The 21993-nt window shown below is 41.7% G+C and overlaps 1 protein-coding gene across 3 annotated transcripts in view; it reads left to right on the forward strand.

Annotated features, from left to right (window-relative positions):
- Positions 1-21609, forward strand: part of slc5a6a (solute carrier family 5 member 6a) — a 30802-nt gene extending 9193 nt beyond the window's left edge. For all 3 annotated transcript variants that reach the window (XM_033648611.2, XM_033648610.2, XM_033648609.2), the window contains 17 exons: positions 8064-8177; positions 10151-10389; positions 10556-10777; positions 11259-11324; positions 12515-12566; positions 12732-12799; positions 14223-14377; positions 14505-14645; positions 16287-16416; positions 16522-16610; positions 17261-17373; positions 19155-19222; positions 19395-19481; positions 19695-19879; positions 20034-20137; positions 20629-20750; positions 20838-21609. In XM_033648611.2, the coding sequence (XP_033504502.1) occupies positions 10264-10389; positions 10556-10777; positions 11259-11324; positions 12515-12566; positions 12732-12799; positions 14223-14377; positions 14505-14645; positions 16287-16416; positions 16522-16610; positions 17261-17373; positions 19155-19222; positions 19395-19481; positions 19695-19879; positions 20034-20137; positions 20629-20750; positions 20838-21038 (1929 nt within the window). In that variant the 5' untranslated portion in view covers positions 8064-8177; positions 10151-10263 and the 3' untranslated portion in view covers positions 21039-21609. The remainder of the gene's footprint in view (positions 1-8063; positions 8178-10150; positions 10390-10555; positions 10778-11258; positions 11325-12514; positions 12567-12731; positions 12800-14222; positions 14378-14504; positions 14646-16286; positions 16417-16521; positions 16611-17260; positions 17374-19154; positions 19223-19394; positions 19482-19694; positions 19880-20033; positions 20138-20628; positions 20751-20837) is intronic.
- Positions 21610-21993: the final 384 nt, after the last annotated feature.

Consider the following 21993-nt stretch of genomic DNA (forward strand, 5'->3'; position numbering starts at 1 on the left):
CACCTCCTTTATTGAAAGTGTTTAAACAGTATTTTTAATTTTACAACTGGAGGGTGAGATGGACAGGCAGTTTGGTGCAGCATCAGCAGTGATGCAGGCATTGTGCCAGACAGTCGCGATTACAAGTCCATGTACGTTCCAACCCTCACCTGTGGGCATGAGCTTTGGGTTGTGACCGAAAGTATGAGATTGCCGATACAAGTGGCCAAAATGAGTTTCCCGGGCTGGGCTCAGCCTTAGAGATGGGGTGAGGAGCTCAAACATGCTCTGAGTAGAGCTACTGCTCCTTCGAGTTGAAAGGGGTTCACAGGTTTTCTGGGCAAGTCAAATTGGTAGGAGACCCTGGAGTAGACCCAGAACACACTGGAGGGATTATATATCTCATCTGGCCTGGGAATGCTTTGGGATCCTCCAGGAGGAGCTGGAAATGGCTGCTGGGGAGAGGGATGTCTAGAGTACCTTGCCTAGCCTGCTGCCCCCATTACCTGGCCCTTGATAAGCAAATGAAAAATGCATGGATGGATAAATGGATATTCATTTTAAGACTCAAGGATGAGGACTGATGTATGGCTAGAACATCTTTTTAGCCAAGCTAGAAGTGAAGCTCTAGGGATGGAGGAGTCATTTATCCACACTTGGTTTCAGACTGAAATACCTCAATGTCTCTCGGATGGACTGGTACAGTACTTAGATTTTTGACCAAATAACCTGCAAAACTAACATTCAGATTAGCCTCAGATGTATTTGTTTAGTGCTAATTCACAAAGTTAGCATGCTAACATGCTAAAAAATAGACTGTATATAAAGATGGACAACGCATCTCAACTTCCTCTCACTGTCTAAAAATGAAGCCAAAACATCCCTGATACAGGTAGGGGTGGGAATCTTTGGGCACCTCACGATTCGATTACGATTCAGGGGCTACGATTCGATTATAAAACAATTATTGATGCATCTTTAATTTATGTATATTGATGCACTTTTTCACAACACACATTTCTTTTTGTCTCACTGAATAAGCATTCAACACTTGCAATTTTTAAAAACAGTGCATTTGTAATAAGAAAGAGTTGAATTAATTTCCATTATATTTTATTAAACATAAATGGAAATGCTTGCAAACTGTAAAGTTACAATTTCGTTGTACGGAACCAAAGGTAACAACAGGTATCTTAAATCACAAGATAAAATGCGCAGTTTGAGTAACAAATGATTCGGTGGCGACAGACATCCACGCATCACATGTAACCGTGTTCCTACCTGCCTGCCTTCAACAGTGAGGCCATGACTTCTGTTTTGGTTTGATGGTAGAGTGTCGGTGAAATAGCGTTGGGATGGGATGGTGTATCTGGGCTCCAGTGTATGCAGCAGTGCTCGAAATCCCTGATTTTCCACGACAGAATAAGGACGCAAATCCTTGGCAATAAATGCCACGATGGCCTTCGTAATTCGCTTCGCCTTTTCCAATGAGGGTGGCAGCTTTCTAATTGCTTCCTCGATTGTTCACTGGTCGGTAGCGCCACTAGTTGCCGCAGCAAGAACAGCCTGCCGTCTCCCTGACTCCTCCGTCAGGTGGAATCGAGTTACATGGCTTCTCATGTTTGTTGTGTTGCCAAAGTATTTTATTTTAGCATGACACAGCTTACATATAACGTGGTTCTTGTCCAGTTCGCTTCCGCCGTCAACGTTGTAGAAGCCGAAGTATTTCCACACATCTGCTTTTAAATTAGAAGAAGCTGTTCAGCTCTCACGGCGAGGTGGGTAGCGGTCAGCCATGTTTGTTTTCCTCTGTGCGTGTGTCGGCGTGTCTGCTCCAGGTGTGCATCCCAAAGTGTCCCAGAGATGACACGTACCGTGCTTCTTAGTTTCGCATTATTTAGAACCTTCTGTATTACTCTAATTAACAGATTTAAATAATCGAAATTTGGACGTTTGTGAATCGATTCAGATTCGTCCACGTCCGAATCGCGATGCATCTAAGAATCGGAAATTTCCCCCACCCCTAGATACAGGTGTTGCCATCTTGCATTGGTGACATCATTTTGAGGCAGAGTTTATGCAGTAGTGATCGAGGGCTTGAACTGCAATATCGTGGTCCCGTCCATGCACTCATCCAAATCAGTTGCAAACCAATTAAAGCTCATGACATCACACCGCCTTTCAGGTAACTGATTAATGTACTTATCAGAAAAACAACCACTTGAACATGTATCATGGTGATAATTACCTTGACATGTACTTTGATCTTTTAGTTTGGCTCATGTCCCAAATGCTAACATGGAGGGGGCGGGGTTTATGACCTGTACTGCAGCCAGCTACCAGGGGGCGATCGAGATGTTTTATTTAACTTTTTTGGAGCTGTCATGTCACCTATCTTTAAATACAGTCATTGCGCTAAACTAAGATGGTGAACATAGTTAAAAATATACTGCAAAACGGCAGGTTAGGATTGTTATTGGGAGCATGTTAGCATGCTGATATTAGCATGTAGCTCAAAGCTCTGGGGTGCCCAAGGTGCAGCCTCACTGTGCTGCTAGCATGGCTGTAGACTGTTAATCTTTATTGTTCTATATCCAGATAAGTGTAAATGAAATGTTGGAAAAGCATTTGGAAAGGGCACATTGTACTCTTATCAAACTGACCTTGTAAAACCTTAAATTGAGATAAAACAGTTGTTATGACTGACACAAAATGAGACTGGTGTCTGTATCCTCCTGTCAAGGACAATAAGAACATGTGTTATTTTTTTTCTGGTTCGCCTCTTTAATCGCTGTTAATATTCAATTTGAGTGCTCACACTCTGTGTACATTAACTGCAGTGTTTGTGCCGGTCGTCGGATGTGCGGTTTGCTTTGAACTGCCTTGACAGGCTTTTACAAAGCACTGATCGTGTTCAGCAGTCTGTCCTGTGCAGCTGCAAACCTTCCCATGCTCTACCTGCTCCCTCACCATCAAACAGCAGGGCTTCTGTTTTCCACCATTTACACACAAGATGGGGGTGTAGGGGTGAAAGCACTAGTGCCATCAGCTCAGCTCTTACTACCTCATGTAACATACAGTCATTGTCCCTGTGTTGCCAGGCAACCACAGCCTCCCTGACCTCCTTGTGTGATTTGCAATGACACCATCACTACCGCACACACAGCCCAACCAAAACACAGGCAGTACTGCACACAGAGTTGAATTTGTGTTCTTTTTTCCTCTTGTGGGCTGGAGAAGAGACGTGACAGATAATAGGTGATCAGCATGAATAAAAGGATTGAACCTTCACCTGCCTCAACTGAAGCATTGACTTAAATACTGGGACTCGTCGTGATGTTGGATGTGAGTTATACATGTGTTGCCCATTTTTCACGTGTGGTTAAAAGGCACAGCTCTCGTGAAATAGGCCTCGGACAACTGGTGCAGAAGCAAATTGCTTGCTGTAAGCTATTTTCCTTTTGTACTGAAGATTCCCCAAGTACTATCTTTCGCAGCAAGCCATTTAAGTTGCCTCTTGGGCTACTGTTTTGTGTCATGCAAGTAAAAACATAGAGTGAATGCCATAAGGCCCATGTGGCACTGATATTCAATTAAGATTTAAAGAGGTCCAGGCAGTAAAATTTCCTTAAAGCAAATGTCCAAATCTCCGAATGTTAGAATTCAACATTGTACATTGTAACATCATTTCCACAATATTTACAGTCATTTTTCAAATGAGGATACTTTTAACAAACACACATTGAATTTATATGGCACTACTTTTATTCATACTTCCTTTCCTAGATAGAAAAAATAGCAGGTCAGTTGCTTCATATAATCTCTCTAACATCTCTTACGCTGTTAATTTCTCTAGTGTACTGTCTATGTAATGTTAACAACTATTTGGATTGGCTCAATTGAGTGAAGCTATTGCCCGTGGTCTTGAGCCATGGCTGCTGGAGAAAAAACAAATGCTCCGTGAAGATTATTTCTTGTTTTATGATCAGAAATTGGTCATGGGTCTAGATAAAACCATCACTCAGTCCACCACTTGGTGATGCCAGCTGCCATATGGGATTTTATCAGATAGACCAGAATCAAATATCAGGGTTGGAAATTAACTGTTAGTCCACCTTTTTTTTTTTTTTATTGTTTTAAGGCTGGGGAGTGAAGCAAATTAAGCAGCCACTTACATATTTTACCAGCATTTGGCTGGTGCTAACTTAAAACCCTGCAAATACTTTTTTATTCCATTTGAATGTATCTGCAGTTATGAGTGCCTACTTGCACACGAGCACTACCGTTCATCTTCTCATATAGTATGGAAATAGCCTGCAGACTGTAGGCTCAGGAAGTCTATACCATTAGAGTGTCTGTGTTGTAAAGGTCAGTTCAGTTGGACCGTAGTGCTTCGAGGTCTGACTGTGGCACTTGGTTCTATGGTTGTGAGGAAAATCACATTTGTGTTTCATAAAATGAAGCAGTTCTGTAAGCTTTGCATGCTGGGATTTTTGGTACTGTTTGAGGGGGGGCGATTTACAACATTTAAAACAGCCTCCCGTGTGCTCCATCTTTAAAGACTAGAGATGGAGGTTTTCTCTGGGTTCACTGTAAAGGATCTTCTGAATATTATTACTGTTATTTTATGATGGATTTTTACTCTTCAGCTGTTCTTTTTGCAGTTTATTCATACTTAATATTATTTTTACAGTACCAGTATTCTGCATGTTGAGCTACAATATTGTGTCATCACTCTTGTGTACAGGATACAGGGATTTGTGTTTAGCCTAATAGGATAATAACAGTTTGCTTTGATTTCCATGAGGTCGACAGTAGTGCTGTCCATTTGAGATGGGTCAACTTTGTTCCTGCTTCTGGTTTGGCCTTTTATTTTCAAGTAGACTGTCAATCAACCTTTTAAGATGTTCATTCAGAGTGCTGCTGCCCACTCAGGGTGTACTGTACTGACATGAAGTGTCCCACACCTTAACTGAACAGGCACAAGTCAGTTTGGCATTTTAAGTAGCTTTGCCTTACTAATGTTCCACAGTGTGAAGCCAGTGGGCTTCCTTCACTGGAAGGATTTTAATCAAAGGGCCCTTTGTACTCAGTCAGGTTTTAACCTTTTTCTCACATTGATGCTGCCCATTTCAGAATGGCATCAAAGGTTTGCAACAAAGGGCTGCCACCTCCAGCCTGTACTTCTTAACAGGAGCAAAGATTTCTGTGAGACAGCAAAACAAGGTCCCCATCATACATACTGCAGACACTCTTAACTTATACATACTGTAGGGGATCTTTACTTATTTGTTAAGTAGATTTCTCAGAATGCCTTGAACCACAGTGACTAGCATCTGCAAAAGATTGACATAGTAGTAATGGATTTTCATAATGAATGAACTTGCCTCTGGCTTTAACATTAGTTAAAGAGCTACATGCATTCTGTTGAAACTTCCACGTGATGGGTGTTTTTGAATTAAATGAGCTGCTGGCAGTTGCTTCTGTTCCCAGGTAGATTAGTGATAATAAGCCATAATGATAAGAGTGGGATTTAATGGGGTCAGTCCTCTTGGCCAGCGCTTGATCAAACCAGCACAGCGTATCACACAGACAGGCCTGTCGGTACAGAAAACTACTGATATTTGATGAACCCGCATACAAACATGATCTCACACTCAGTCTCATATGCAAATCCTTGCAGAGTTTTGTTTACTACAGAGACTCGTTTCTGACACGTAGAAGTTGCCAAATGGAAACAAACAAGCACTTCAACCTAGATCTTTTGCCTCTTGTTATTTGAAACAGTTGCCCTTCACAGCCATTTGGAGCTGCCAGCATGTGAAGATGGCTGGTTAAGTCCTTTTCTGAAGAACAGCTCAGCAGTTGTCTATGTGAAAGTAGTACGTAGTAAGAGTTTCAATCAGTTTCCTGGGTTGCAAAAATGAACCAACAAAAACGTTAAACTAGAATTATATCAAATACGTATCACAAGCAGCACATACATGTATTACTCAAGTTTGCTGCACCTATCTGCACACACACACACGCCAATATGATGATATCTGTGACAAGCCAGTATTGGCTAATTCAGGAGATTTATCACTTAAAATGATTGGGAGCTCATGAGGAGGAGACCTCTGTGGATAATTCTGCTCCTGATAAAAACCTCCTTACTGATGAACACTGAAGGAATCCTAACCAGGAGAAACTGACTGCAAAGACAGCATTGCCCTGTCTCTTGTTTTTAGCCCTTTTTACACAGAGATCGCACTATAGAGACACTAGGAAGTCCCTTCTTTATGCCCCCTTTGCATTTTTACACAGACTCAAACAACGGCTGCATCATGGCGCTCCAGTGTGTGATTTTTGACAGCATGCCAGCATCACGGAATCCAAAGAGGTGTCACAGTCCTGATATGTAGCACAAGCCTCCAGTGTGACATAAAACATGCACGTTGGCAGCGCCTTATAAACAGTGTCAACTGCATCAATATTAGGGGTGTAATGATCAGTTGATGTGGATCGATTTACCGATCAAATGACGAACGATCCAGTGTCATCGATGCACAGTGAAAACATCGATCCATATCGTCATCTTTAGAAAATGCTTTTATTTTGAAAGTCTGTGTCACTGTCAAACAGCGGCAGGTAGACGGTAAGCAGCACAGAGAAAGACGACAGTGATAGCATTATTTACTAGGGAATAAATCAGCCATGTGGAAATATTTTGACAGCACATGCACATTAGAAAACTAATAATGTTGCATGTAATTTGTTAAGCCATGAGAGAACGAAAAATGTCTGCTAGCCGCTAGGCTAATTTATGCAGTCTAAACATGCTAACGCTAATAATTGGTGATAAGCAAAAAACAGTTGTTTTGTCTCTGAACCTTGACGGTTATTACTGAGATGAATGTTATACTTTTGTTGAGTGATCTTGTTGTTAATCTGTGTTTTCCTTCAGGGCTTTAAGACAGATATTCCTGAAGTTTTATGAAAAAGATGATGGTTTGGGTTAAAATGAAAGATTTCTCCCAGAAAGGTCTTTCTTACAGGAGGTCCTGAAGGTTAACTTTCCACGTTAGTATATGAGTGTTAGTGGAGTCAGTTTAAAGTAAACTTTACTGCACTTAAGCAGTTACAAGAACTTACATTATTTATGTGTTCTTTTAATCTTATATGGCCAAAAGCAAAAACCGACTGTGTTCAATGGGCAGATAATATCGTTTCACATCGATCGCAGGCCCAAAGTGGCACAGGGCTGTTTGACACTTGTCTCTCCTGACCTGGACTCCCTTTAAAAAAAAATCCTCAATTTTTACTACATTGTGTATGACTAAATAAAGGCCTACCAAGTGAGTCTGATCCTTGAGTAGAATTTGGAGATTCCTGTTCATTTTCAGACAGACTGATTGTGTTAGTCTGTGTGAAAGCACTGCTGGAGACATAAGGTGAAAAATTCAGTTTAAAGTAACTGTTATGCTCAGCTCAGAATGGCTTCAGCTGTTGGCTGTAAACGAATCCAATCCACCATGTGTCGTAAACCAAATGTTTTGATACTGTGTAGGTGTTTCTTTGTTCCACTCCCTGCGTGCACACACAGCTAATCTCTGATCAACACATGCCACCTCATATTTTTCCATCATTTCTTTTCCATTCCATTGATCTTTTATAGCACAGAGCTCTCCTCTCCTCATTCCTTTTAGCCTCATTGAACTCTCCCCTCACCTCTCTGCAGTCAGCTGCCCCTGTGCTCATCCTCATCAGAAATAGTATAAGAGACTGCAGCTTAACACCACACTGTGGGGAACATGTTCTTGTGTGTAGTGGAATATGAGAGTTATTTTCAGATGAGCACAGCGAGGAGCTAAAAACTTATTTTCCCTAAAGTGAACACTGTTACATGTCTCTTGTAAAAACATAACAAGGGATTGGGTTCTGTTTGGTTAAAATGATCTGCACCCAAAAGACAAGACCCCGCTGTTACTGGAAAACATTGCACAGGTATTGAATCATGTGCAACAATATTGTGACAGGTTATTTTTCTCATCCATTTCTTACTTGTGGTAAATGATGAAGCAAATTCTCCTCTGCCTCCACAGTGACCGTGATTGGAGGTTGTGACAAAGATACTCCCCTCAAGTGAGCCTTAAATCTGAGTGGCCGGTGTGTGTCACTGTCAGCCAGCCAGCAGCAGCTTGAACTCAGCAAATAGGGTAAGTCCTATTTTGTTTTTCTTTATAGCTTTTTCTGTCTTATTTTAGTAACGGCTACATGTATGACTTTGTTGTTGGTATTTTTCTCTGACAAGTTGTTGTTTTGAAAAATGGACAGTGCATTTAGCAATAACGGTGTTAGATTATTTATTGCATGTCTGTCCGTCCTGGAAGAGGGATCCCTCCTCAGTTGCTCTTCCTGAGGTTTCTACCGTGTTTTTTTTCCCAGTTAAAGGGTTTTTTTGAGGAGTTTTTCCTTATCCGCTGTGAGGGTCCAAAGGACAGAGGGATGTGGTATGCTGTAAAGCCCTGTGAGGCAAATTGTGATTTGTGATATTGGGCTTTATAAATAAAATTGAATTTATGATTGATTACAGCAGGTTCTTCGACGGCCCTTTTCACTAGCTCGCCATCACAGTTCAGTTGCTTTTCACAACAGAAAAAACCTGGCCTGTATGAACACAAGACCAGCTTTAATACTCATGGCTTCGTTTTAGATTAAACAAAACAAAATATAATTCACAGTGCACATTCGATTTTTCCACAGCTGTATTCGCAATAGGGATGGGTATCGTTAAGATTTTAACGGTACTACTACTCTTATCGATACTGCTTATCGATCCGGTATTTTAACGGTACTCTTATCGATACTTTTTGAGGAAGAAAAAAACAAATTTAAAACATAAATTGCTTTATTTTCTCAATTCTCATTATGCAACAAAATAGTTTTTTAACAAAACATTTTACTTTTTACAACTTGAAATGTAAAATACATAAAATAATAGTGTTGTCACGGTACCAAAATTGGGTCCCACGGTACGATACCAGTTAAAGTATCATGGTTCTGAGTAGTATCACGATACCACAGCAAAAATGAGGCAGATGTGTGATTTGTCATTTATAAAAAGATAAATTACTTTTCTATAATACATCACTGATATTTCAATGGAATAAATTACTTATTGACTTATTCATACTTCAAAAACAGCATCAATAAGTAATTAACATAGGGGGGATCAAAATAAAATAAATAAACAAAATAAAAATCAACCAGCCACCCTCCTCCCCTGACAAGTTAAGAACAGTCCCTAAAGTGCGGTGAGGTTTGTGGAAATGTGAACAGTTTGTTTCTCCTCTGACACGTCACATACCTGTGTGCCGCCACGGCTCGGCTGTTCAGGTACTTTTGGGCAGTCATGACATCAACAAAGAGGAAAATACTGGACCTGGAGCCGGGCTTCTCCGTCGCCGGTAAGCTGTTATCTTGCGCCGCAGAGCACTATGGCCGCCGTATTTGACAGGAATATGTATTCCTGTCTGTGTCTGTGACCCCCATTCAACCCACAACCAACAGGATTCTGCTGCTGGTTGAAATCTGTACTCGCACAGCGTGCTCCTGAATGATAACTTTTACTTGCACAAAACTATTTTTAGTCGCAAATGCAGTAAAATGCTCGCACCGTAGAGTTCTCTCGATAACAAATCACTGTAGCATATATAAACAAATCTAGCCTACAAGTAAAAATATTAGGTATGTTAGGTATTCTAGGTATTTTATATGGTGATGTAACATTAATCACTATGGATATATAGACCAGACGGGGGGAAATCCCACGCACCCAGCCCAGGCTATAATTATGGTTATATTCATGTATTTATAAGTATCTGAAAAATACACAAATAAAATCCCAAATCTGAAACCCTATTTAGTAAATAGGGTCGCAAAATAGCTAATGGTTATTAACTCCACGTGTTGGCTGCTAGTATAATGTTACAAACCTGGACTGGGCGTAGATGAACTAGCTGTGCTAGGGCAGTCAAACACTGTACATCTTTCTGTCTGAATATGATGCACTTTCGCAAGGCCAGCCTGAGCCAGCCCTTACTGTAAGCTTTATCAGATAATAATCATGTGGAGACAGTGTCTGCCGACGTTAACTCGATCACCCCCTCACCTGTTCTTCCTCCTCCAGCTCTCAGTGAGTCTCCCTAGGGGTGAAGCGCTTTGATGTCGTGATCAGCCCCAGAGACCGTGCTTCCAACAGTCCTCACTCTCCCAGCCCCACCCCCCACATCCACTGTTATCATGGGAGAGGTAATCCAAATGCACTTCACCACGGTGGACTATGTCATCTTTGCCTTGCTGTTGGTGGCCTCAGCTGGCATCGGCCTCTTCTACGCCTTCTCTGGTGGGCGCCAACGCACAACACAGGTAGACTTTGATGTGTAGACACAAAAAAGATTTTCTTCCATCTCTTTCCTGACAGCCTTACTGTCATTCCATTCCTTTTAAGACTACAGGGTCAATTTCCAGATTTCATGGGTCACACAGTTTGACTTTCTAGAGACGTCTGACACTGCCATTTTGTTTGCTATAGGAGTTTCTGATGGCTGACCGCTCCATGAGCTGCCTGCCAGTGTCTCTGTCCCTGCTGGCCACTTTCCAGTCCGCTGTGGCCATCCTGGGTGCTCCTTCCGAGGTGTACACCTTCGGGACTCAGTACTGGTTCCTGGGCTGCTCCTACTTTTTGGGCCTGCTCATCCCAGCTCATGTTTTCATACCAGTCTTCTACCGACTGCGCCTCTCCAGCGCCTATGAGGTACACGCAAGCAGAGAATTAACACACAACGTGCATGGATAGTTTTACTAAACAGTATCCATCTTGTCTGTGTTTGCAGTTTTTCTGTTTTCACTCGTCTGTCTCATGTATGATCTCTTAAAACTCTTATCTGTCCTCTTGTCTGCATATCCTTGGCGTGTTAACATTCAACAGAAACAAAAGTTATTTTCCCAAGACTCACCATCTATAAGGGTCTTTATCTATTATAGCCAGACTGTTCCTCTCGTAAACCTCAAGGACATTCATTACTAATTTGCCAGAGAAAAGTGCTGCATGAATGTCCTGTCAACAAAGAATTACTTAAAATTCTGGCTTTGGTATTGTGGGCAGTAAACTGGCAGTTCTGAGAATAAACACCGACAGCACTGACCCTATGTTACAGAATGACTGAGATGATATGCTAAACAGCCTTGTGATTTTGTTAACTCTTTTTTTCCTTTTGACATTCTCTCTTTGATAGTATCTGGAGCTGCGCTTTAACAAGACGGTTCGCATATGTGGGACTGTGACCTTCATCTTTCAGATGGTATGTTTGTATCATACTTTTATTGTTCATTAGTTTCTGGGCTGTCTTATGCCAACACTTGCAGGAATTGGGGATCTAATTGGTGCTAATTTTGATAAAATGACCACCACCCTGGGCATAATGTCACCTAAATGGACAGTTAGTAAAGACAAGACACAGTACATGATGTAAAATTATTTTATTGCAAGTTCCCATTTAGTTTTGCAAGTCAGTAACTAAAGTTAGCAGGTGAGATAGTAAAATATTAAGTAAGAAAGGCAATACCATTTTTATGCTGGCCAATAAAAGATAAAACTGTCCATGTATGGCGGTCAGCAAGTTTCCAGTTTGGAAAAGCAGGCAGTGCTGACGTGGAAGCCAAGCAGTGTACTGGTGTGGAGGGGGGCAGCAAAAACAAAATATCAGTTTAAGTTTACTCTATTGAGAGTATTTTCACTATTTTACCTTGCCATCAGACCACACATTCCAACAGGTAGCAGTTAATGGCTTTAGTTCCCTATCAATGCTCTTGTCAAAGTGACCAGACTCCATTGACAAAAAAAAAACAGTATTTTTACATCACTAAACACAGGAGCTGCTGGTCTATTGCTGCCTCAATCAGCTTGTTAGTTTGTGTTATAGTGTGACTTCAGTGAATCCCAACTAACCCTTATAGACACCAAAGCCACACAGTAACAAAAAATAACTAATTAAGGCAGCAGAAGACCAGCTCTAGCTCCTGTGTTTGCTGATGTTAAATCACTGCTTTTCTCAATTAAGTCTGGCTTTGCAGGGAGTGATACATTGGCTTCAGTTCCCTCAGTTCTCAGTCTGACATTAAGTTAAAGCTGTGAAAGTGTTCTAAATATAGCGTTAGCTTCATATTGCTTAGCTTCTGTTTTGGACTCCAGCCGGCTTCTCCAAACTGGGGGTGTGCCGACTGACATCTACTGTATGTAATACATTGACTGTGGATAAGTAGCTCATACAACCCCACTTTTAAAGACCCAAACTATCCTGTTAAAACTTTCCTGAGGTCAGTGAGACCTGTCAAAGCAAACTTCTTTCTCTCCTAAAGACACAGAATGTTTTACAGTTAATCAGTAATAATCTGACACGTGCAAGTCAGCTAGCTTCGAAATATGACCTGAGATCAGCTCTTGTTTTATGAGTCTTCCTGCTCTGTAACATTTTTTTCTCTTCCTCTGCAGGTCATTTACATGGGGGTGGTCCTGTATGCCCCAGCCTTGGCACTCAATGCAGGTAAGAGAAGCATATTTTTTGTCATATTTTACCACAGAAATATTATACCACTTTTTGCACAAACAGTTCCTAATTCATATTGACATTGACATGTTGTAGTTCTATGATGTTCACACTAACTTGTGTTGCAGTGATAGGTAACGCTCCAACTGTGTTTACTTGCAGTGACAGGTTTTGACCTGTGGGGGGCAGTGCTGGCCATGGGGTTGGTGTGTACTCTATATACTGCTCTGGTGAGTCCCTAAATCTTTCCAATTTCATCAATGACAACTGACAAAATATTTGTTTACTCCATTTGATTTTCTACAGCAGAAGTTAAACAATAACGACATAAAGATCAGCCTTTTTAAACTAAAAATAAAATGTCTGTAAAACTAAACAAAGATGTAAAAGATGAAGAAACTTTACAGCAGTCAGGAGTGCTGCACGAGTTGATAAAAATGTGCGATTGGGATTTGAGTGGACAATATCGCGATTTGCAATTACAATATAATACATAAATGGTATCATTAGTCTTCTTGCTTGATTCAGTGTTTCCCCTACATTATATTAGGGGGGCACTGATCTGACATAGTTATTGTTATGGACAGTGTGTAAATGACCATCAGAAGACTGCTGTTATGCACAGTCAAACACGCTGCTCACACAGCAGCGCAGCACGGCACTGGACACACAGCAGAGCGAGCCTGTGTTGCGTTCAGGTGTTGTCACGTAAATAACAAATTCCAGCATGCCATAGCACAACACAGCAGCATGTCAAGTGGGCCGAAACTGAGCAAAATTGCTCAATTTTTCATTTGTTATTATATAGTTTGTTATGGAGTCTGTGATTTCCCCGTGACACTTACAAATGTGTGTGTAACTGTGCTTGTATGTTGTTTATGAGGCTCTGGCGGCTTTCAGTTGTCTCATTGTCTTTCTCTCACATGCATGCTTCGTACTTTTCTCTGTGCTGTCTGGAGTGCTGATATAGATTGGTCGTGTTGCCGCAGGACGTGGCGACTTAAACTTTTACACAGCACGTCTTTCTGTTCAACATCGCCATACCTGAATCCAAAGTATCGCCATATAATAGATGTTGCGGTTTTTTCGCCACCAACTCAGCCTGTTCATGGTTGTGCTCATGCTCTTCTTCAGCATATGTGTTGGTCACTGCTGCATGCCAGGTGGTCACCTGACCATACGTGCTGCACACACCAGGATAGTTTCGGGGCGTGATGTCAACAAACTCCACACACTACAGGAGAGGTAGTCATGTTCACAGGCACACACATTGACATTTATTTACATTAAATGGCAAATCGCAGCCTTTTATGCGGTTATGTAATTGCACAGCCTGACATCGTGATTGCGATTAGATTAATCGTGCAGCACTAGTAGTCAGGAAGTGTCTTTAGTTAACTAGTGATCACAATCCAGAATAACAACCCCCTCTCCCAAAACATCCACCAACACTTGATTAGAAATCTTCCTGAAAAATCATCAATTTCTCTTACATGTAATGTCTACATTTTTCCCTACCACCCTCTTCCGTTAGTCTAGGAATGTAGCTGTCACTCATTCTGTTTGTTGTCAGTACATCCTGGCTCTGATCAGGACATGCCTTTATGGTGATGGTGTGATTTTTAAAGTGAATCCACTGTTCCTGTGTCTTAGGGGGGTCTGAAGGCGGTGATCTGGACCGATGTATTCCAGACGGTGGTGATGTTTGCAGGTCAGCTGGCGGTCATCGTGGTGGGGGCCAATCAGGCAGGGGGCATAGCAGAGGTGTGGAGGAAAGCAGTCAATGGCAGCCGCATTGCTGGACTAGAGTGAGTAGTCAGCATATTTTAAGTGCTATAGAATGAGGTATTCCTCATTACCTTTACGTGTTGTACTGCATAAAGGTAGAAATCAATATTCGAATGTTCATATTGTGTTAACTCTCTGCCTGTGTAGCCTGAACCCCGACCCTCTGGAGCGCCACACCTTCTGGACGCTGGGTGTAGGAGGAGTCTTCCTGATGTTGGCACTGTACGGCGTCAACCAGGCCCAGGTCCAAAGATACCTCAGCTCTCGTTCGGAGAAAGAGGCCGTCATGTGAGTACCGTCAGTGTCTGACAGCATGCAGACATAACCCTGTTTTAGGACAACATGATGCAGAGACATTTGTGTTTTTGATCATGGCGCATTAACTAGGGCTGCACAATATTTGAAAAAACTGACATTGCAATATTTTTTTCATATGAAGGACAGAGATTTTCACAAGATGACTTGAATAGCTCTATTTGGAAATAAGTAATCATGCTGGATTTATTAGGTTGATTTTGTAGGGAAGTGCATCTGCATAGAAAATAAAGATAATGGAAGCTGAAAAATGACTTAATACTCTGAAGACTTTTCTAAGGGGGAGGAGGGGGGAAATTAACACACTGGTTGAATCACCATGTTTCTTGCTCATTTTCAGGTTGTGGTTGACTACTAGTAGGGCGTGCTTTGATTGTTTATCAGACAGGTTTCTCTTGTAAATTAACGTTATTGTTAAAGTTATCTTTCCAGCCTTGCAGTTCTGAACCTTGGGAGACCTCTGGTTTCTTTAAGCTAGCTCAATTAGCTTTAGCTTGGCTCATAGCTGGTAACGAGCTTTTACAGTCCGGAAACTTTGCTGTGAAGAGTGGTTGGGCAACACTGTGATACTGTTGCAATATACAGAGGCTTTATTTCTTCTCCTCCTCCTCCTCCTCCGCAGAGAACACAACACGTAGTCCTTTCAACAGTCATTATACCAGAACCTGAGCTTATCTAGATGCTTTATGCTGACTACTGTGGCTTCCAAAAACCATGTGCATTCTCACTGTGTCTGTAGCACTTACTCACCCGGTTAGGGTACTTTTCAACACACACACACACACACACACACACACACACACACACACTCACAATTGAATGAGAGTCTCACTTACCATATCAAATACCACCAGACTACGTCACATACACACTTAACCTGTCTGAGCGGAAGACGCAGCCAGTAACATTAGTCATGGAAAATGAGAACCAGGCGAGATTTTCCTTTTTAATTAAGCAGCAAAAAAGATGTAGCATGACGTGTTTGAGTTAATGACATGACATTGTATATCCTGTGATGCAATTACTGCACATGCGCACATCTTGATGTCAATGCTGAAACAATAAATTGTCCAGCCGGAGTATTAACCCATATTAAAGGAGCACTATCCCCCCCCCAGTATGTTGATTTGTCTATCAATTACTCACACAGTGTTACATTGAATTCATGAAGAATACTTTCTTTTTCTTGCATCCTTTCACGGTGAACAAAGAATCCAAAAACAGTGAAAATTTCTGATTGAGGTAAAAGGGGTCTGTGTTTAACTACAGCAAAACTATATCAAAATATCTGCTTACAAACTCTCATACCTCTCATGCAGTATTGTCCAAGCCACATTTATCCAGTATTAACCTATCATATGAAGTCTCACTAAAAAACTGTACCATTTCAAACCATTTTAAACCTTTGCACATTAACAGTGCAGGAGACTGATGTCTCTATTTTTGGATTCTTCGTTCATTGTCAAGGCTTGTGAGCAAACCAGAGTTTTCTTCCCAAATTTAATCAAAAAGGGGATGTGGGATGAGAAAGTGTCCTGCGTATTTCTATTGTTACTTAACGATGTCAGTCATCTTGTCTCCATTGTTGACAGTGTCTTTCATTTGTTTTTCCAGGTCCTGCTATGTAGTTTTTCCGTGCCAGCAGATCGTCTTGTGTTTAGGTTGTATGATGGGTCTGGTGATGTTTGCTCGCTATGGAGAGGACAGCCCTCTGGACAAGGGCTACGTCAAAACTAATGACCAGGTTGACATTAATTTGTTGTCACAGTTCCCCAAAGTAGTGAATATTGAGTGTTTTGGTCAGTCTTGGCTCTGGAGGGACATCCTAATGTTCACTTGCTTTGTTCAGATGGTGCTGTACTTTGTGATGGACGTGTTCAAGGATCTGCCCGGGCTGGCAGGACTGTTTGTGGCCTGTCTCTTCAGTGGAGCTCTCAGGTAAATGACCCAAGAAAACAGATTGGAAAGAGTATTTGGTTGCTGTTTGTTCACGACCAATCAGCAGGTTGATATAAGAACAAAGCTGATTCACAACTGGTCATCCAGTTGTTGAACTTCCACCTGGTTTATCACAGCATGTTGTTTTGTTGTTCTGAGTAATTTATAATTCTTGGCTTTCCCAGTCAGTCCTGAAATAATAAAGTTTGGCAATAATATGCCTGATTGACAGATGAGATTATTTTATGAGCTGGGTATTAAAGCATCAAAGAGCTGCTGTCCATTAAATTAATGTTTTGTTATTAATTTAAAGGTCTTTGACTAAGAGAGTAAAGTTTAGTGTCTTTGTTTTATGACTTTGCCATGCACATAGTTAATCCCTGCTCTTGGACATTCAGCAAGTCAAAAACATAAAATTGTTAATTATTGGTGTGTCTATAAGTGAGTATTCTTTAACATGTCCTCCTTTTAAATTTAATGGGAAATCTCACTGTGTTTCCCAAGAAATGAAGACATTTATCAGTTTTTGAAAGTTCCTGGTAACGACAATATGTATCTATGCGCTTTCCTAAACGACTGTGCCATACAGATGAGCCATGTAGTGTTACAAAATCCCAGTCACTCATTCAGTCCTGTTTTCTCTCCCCCAGCACCATCTCATCAGCCTTTAACTCCCTAGCAACAGTAACCATGGAGGACCTGATTAAACCTCATTTTCCAAACATGACAGAAGCTAAAGCCACGCTGCTGTCCAAGGGACTCGGTAAGAAGAGTGCTCTAAGGCTTTTTGTCATGCACTACTAGATTAGGGACATACCCAAATATGTTATTATGGAAAGTATAAATGATGTGGTGGAAACAGATTTTAATTCTGCCCAAAGTTAGTTGACATATCTGTGTTGCAGCCATAATGTTTCTTCAAGTTGATTCATATCATTCTGGATGATCATGAGATAAATATGCCCATTCTGTTTGCAACATAGGGCTCTGATTTCACTAGTCATTTCATTTACTCCACATTATTGAAAAGTGATCGCTATTCTGTGGTCACCCTCACGCAGCAGGGATATATACCGAATACCGAATGCCGTTGTTTAGTTTTTCATTAGTTTTTGCAGATGAACCCCCTCCAGATTAGTGTTGTCACGGTTCCAAAAGTGGACCTCCGCTACGATACCAGTGAAAATATCATGGTTCTGAGTAGTATCACGATACCACAGTGAAAATGAGACAGATGTGCCTTTTGTCATTTATAAAAAGATAAATCACTTTTCTATAATACATCAATGATATTTCAGTGGAATAAATTACTTATTGACTTATTCATACTTGGTTGTTCAGGTACTTTTGGGCAGTTATGACACCAACGAATTCTTATTGGACCTGGAGCCGGGCTTCTCCGTCGCCGGTAAGCCGTTATCTTGCGCCGTGGAGCACTATGGCTGCCATATTTGGCAGGAATACATTCCTGTCTGTGTCTGTGGCCCCCGTTCAACCCACAACCGGCAGGATTCGCCTTTCGTTTCTGCTGCTGGTTGAAATCTGTACTCACACAGCGTGCTTCTGAATTTTTTTATTTCTTTTGCTGGCACAAAACTATTTTTAGTCGCAACTGCCGACATTTTACTCCTTCCGTCACCGCACGCTGTTTGATTGCGTTATCAAAACACACTGCTATTATTCAGCCTTGCTTTTCACTTATTCCACCGAATACCAAATGTGTGTTTTTTTGCAATATTTGGCCGAATATATTTGGTTACCGAATATTCGGTGCATCGCTACTATACATTATAGTGGCGAAAATAGCAGGACTGAGACAAGGACAGACGAGTTTATGCACAGCGAGAATCTCGAAGGAGTGTTTCCGTTTTTAGGGGTCATGGGGGGTGGAAGATAGACTATTGCACGCAAAGTTTTTGTAAATTATTGATAATGTGGAATACTGCTTTGTCACTTTTTGATTCACCTGCCCAAGCCCATGATATTTTCTTTTAAGCTGGGTCGACCTGCTGTCACAGAGGGAAACTCGGGAGTAGTGAGACAAAAAGCCTGCTGTGGCCACTGCATTCCCTGCTGCCCCTGATCTGAGGCATGTAATATTGACTATCTGCTGATGGCATATCCCAATCCAATAATTCTATTTTAAAATCAATCCGATGTATGACCTATGCTTGACAATTGAATCGACCTGCGGTGCATTACGAAAAAAAGTCTGGTCAACTTTGAGAGTCGATGATGGCTACACTCTGTGTTGCTGTGCATGAACCACCTGTGTGACAGGTCATGTAAAACAAGGGATCAGACCAAGCTTCGTATAGTTCAGTATGATTGATCAAGATCAATTACAAAACACTTTGATCAGCCCCGATACCAACCTTTGACACTGGATGAGGACATCCTGTTACCATTATACTGTGATTATAAAGAAGTGGCAGTACTCAAAGTCAGTTTGGTACATACTTGAACCTATTTGATGCAGTGTATAACCTCCTCCCAACAGCAAGTTGGCACTAAATATGTCTTTGTCATGTACTTGGTCCACAGCTTTGGTCTACGGCCTGGTGTGTCTGGCTATGGCCTACCTCGCCTCTATAATGGGATCTGTGCTGCAGGTAACAAACTATTGACATGCTCCGAGTTGCACATGAAGAAAAGTTATTTAATTAAAGCTGTGACGCATCATAAAATATGGTTGTAGTTAAGTACCACACACACTATCAGCACCTGAAGAAAAGAGTCAGTCAGTGATTGCACTGCCATGCTCTCTGTCCTCTGTGTCCTCAGGCAGCCTTCAGCATCTTTGGGATGGTGGGTGGTCCTCTGCTGGGCCTCTTCTGTCTGGGAATGTTCTTTCCCTGGGCAAACCCTACTGTGAGTCTGCTAATTTGAAATAAATGCAATAGAGAATGATGGGAGAATAAAATCACAATGTGCTAAATGATAATTGGTGGGAGAGAGGGAGATGGTTATAGTGATAATACAGTCTCGTGTGAACATTTCACACTGCAGTGACGCACGGTCACAAACATGACTTCACGTTTGGTTTGAGTTGAGGTTTGAATAAACCATCTGTTACCTCCTCAGGGTGCAGTAGTTGGGTTAGTCGCAGGCCTCGCCATGGCCTTCTGGATTGGCATTGGCAACTTCGTAATGCGTATGTCTGCTGCCAGCACAGTGCCCCCACTCAACACCACTACCCTGCCCCTGTTTGACAACATGACCACCACTGTCATGACTACACTGGTCGGCGCCACCACAGCCAAGCCAAGGTAACACATGACTCCCAAGAACTAACCTTAAAAATCTGTGGTGGCTCCATCACTGTCACTGAACACTACAGGTAGACTGCAGATGGTCAGCCACACAGTGATCATCAGATAGGTCTAATGTTCCTTTGTTTTTCCTCTTGCCCCTCTCCTTCAGGCCGACAGGTGTGGAGGCGCTCTACTCGTTGTCCTACATGTGGTACAGTGCTCACAACTCCACCACTGTGGTGGTGGTTGGACTGATAGTCAGTCTGCTGACAGGTACACAAATTTAGACTTGTCTCATCAGTTCCAAAACCAACTATATCACCTTAATGATCTTATTGCTCTGCAACAGTTTGAATAAGCATCACACTAGAGCTGTGGTCTTTTTTGTTTGGAAGGTTCATAACCAGATGAACCAGAAGGTAAATCTTTGAGATCAGGCTGTACTTGATTGTTGAGTGCTTAGTTGCCAGTGTTGGAACCACAGCTCCTGTGATGCCCCCAAAGACTTAATAACCGCTCTTTGATTTATCACATCCATCATATCAGGTCCAATATATTTAAAGCCACAAATAGTCCTATTAGAATATTATTTTCATGGTAGTTATGTGTTCAGGTTGTTGACCAGAAAAAGACAGTAGTACACACACACTATAGTCACTTCTTGGCATATGCGCTAAGTTAGAGGCTTTCACTGACATTAATTGGCCCCATTGTTTGAATACCTCATCAATGCTGTCCTGTTCATGCATCTGTCAACATGTTAGGACCTATGAAAGAGAAGGAGCTGACCCCTGGCACAGTGTATCCGGTCCTGGGAACACTGCTTTTCTTCCTGCCTGAGCGCTACAGGGAGAAGCTCTGCTGTGTCACTCCACTGGCTCAGAAGGTAGCCTCATCTTTACATTGGTGTGTGTATTTCTTGTTTGTTTACCGTCACCTGAGCTTTCAGTAGTGTTTTATCCTTGTTTACCAGCCCAAAGAAATCCTCGCACAGCCTTATCTGATGGCCAAGAAAGACAGCAACGGAACAGCTTACTGCAAAGAGGATACAGTCACAGAGGACAAAGAGGCAGAGAGTGACAGAGCAGAAACAGAGGAGGAAGACTTAGAAACAAGGATTGCTCTGCCATCATGTCAACTGACGGCTCACACGGTTCAGGAGACAGCCTTGTGATCCTTTTGTCTTCTACTTATAGCATATACCCACTTTCACCCCCAGCTACTGCACTGTCCAGTTGTCTGGGGGGAAGCGCAGAAAAAGACAGATCATAGATGTGAAGTCCATCAGTAAGTAGACGTCCTGAGGGTCTGCAGCACCAGGTTTGGGTGTTCATGTTTTACAATGTCATAATCAGTTGAATCTGGTTATGAACTTAAGAGGGTTCATGGGTACTTGCTCACACATTTTTCTCAAAAAAAAAAAATATAAAAATAAATAAATAAAACCCGACTAGAGATCGATTTCTGCCAGGCTGGAACTGTGCACTGAAAGCCCAAATGGCGGCAGTTAAAGAAGAAATAAGTCAGTTGATCCTTCATAGCAACACTCTCTGTCCAGATGTGTGCAGTTTTAAGTTAATGGAGTGAGTAGCTCTCATGCACAATGAGCTGCTCCACTGTGACTGGATCCCGTCACTCTATTTGACAAAAGAATCAGGTAGTTAATAGATGCAAGATGTAAATGATGTAAACAAGATGTGATATTTTTGTAGAGAAGATGGAGCCATACAGTCCCAGAATATGTACGAGAGAATATAATATAAAAAGAAAAGAGACAGAACTTGAACGGAAGGCATGACAGTACTGTGATCGTGTAGTGTCTTTACATGGCCTTGGTTTAACACTAATAGTCGCCTACCAGCTGCTAATATAGATGTTTAAATAATGAGTCCACAAATGGCAACGCTGTGTGTTCAGGTGAGCAAAGATGGCGTCTTGTGGTGGCAGTTAAAATAGATGGAGCACAATAAATCTGGTTTCTACCAACAGTGCATGAGGATAATGTAATCCAGTCAGTGTGCAGAGCTGCTCTGTCCGATTGCAGAGCTGCTTACTCCCCATGCAGAGTTGCTCTCTCCCCATACTCATTGTGGTTGTTCCCACAAAGGAGATTAATATTATCCACTGTT

Source organism: Epinephelus lanceolatus, chromosome 13, assembly GCF_041903045.1.
Source record: "Epinephelus lanceolatus isolate andai-2023 chromosome 13, ASM4190304v1, whole genome shotgun sequence".
Lineage (NCBI taxonomy): Eukaryota > Metazoa > Chordata > Actinopteri > Perciformes > Serranidae > Epinephelus > Epinephelus lanceolatus.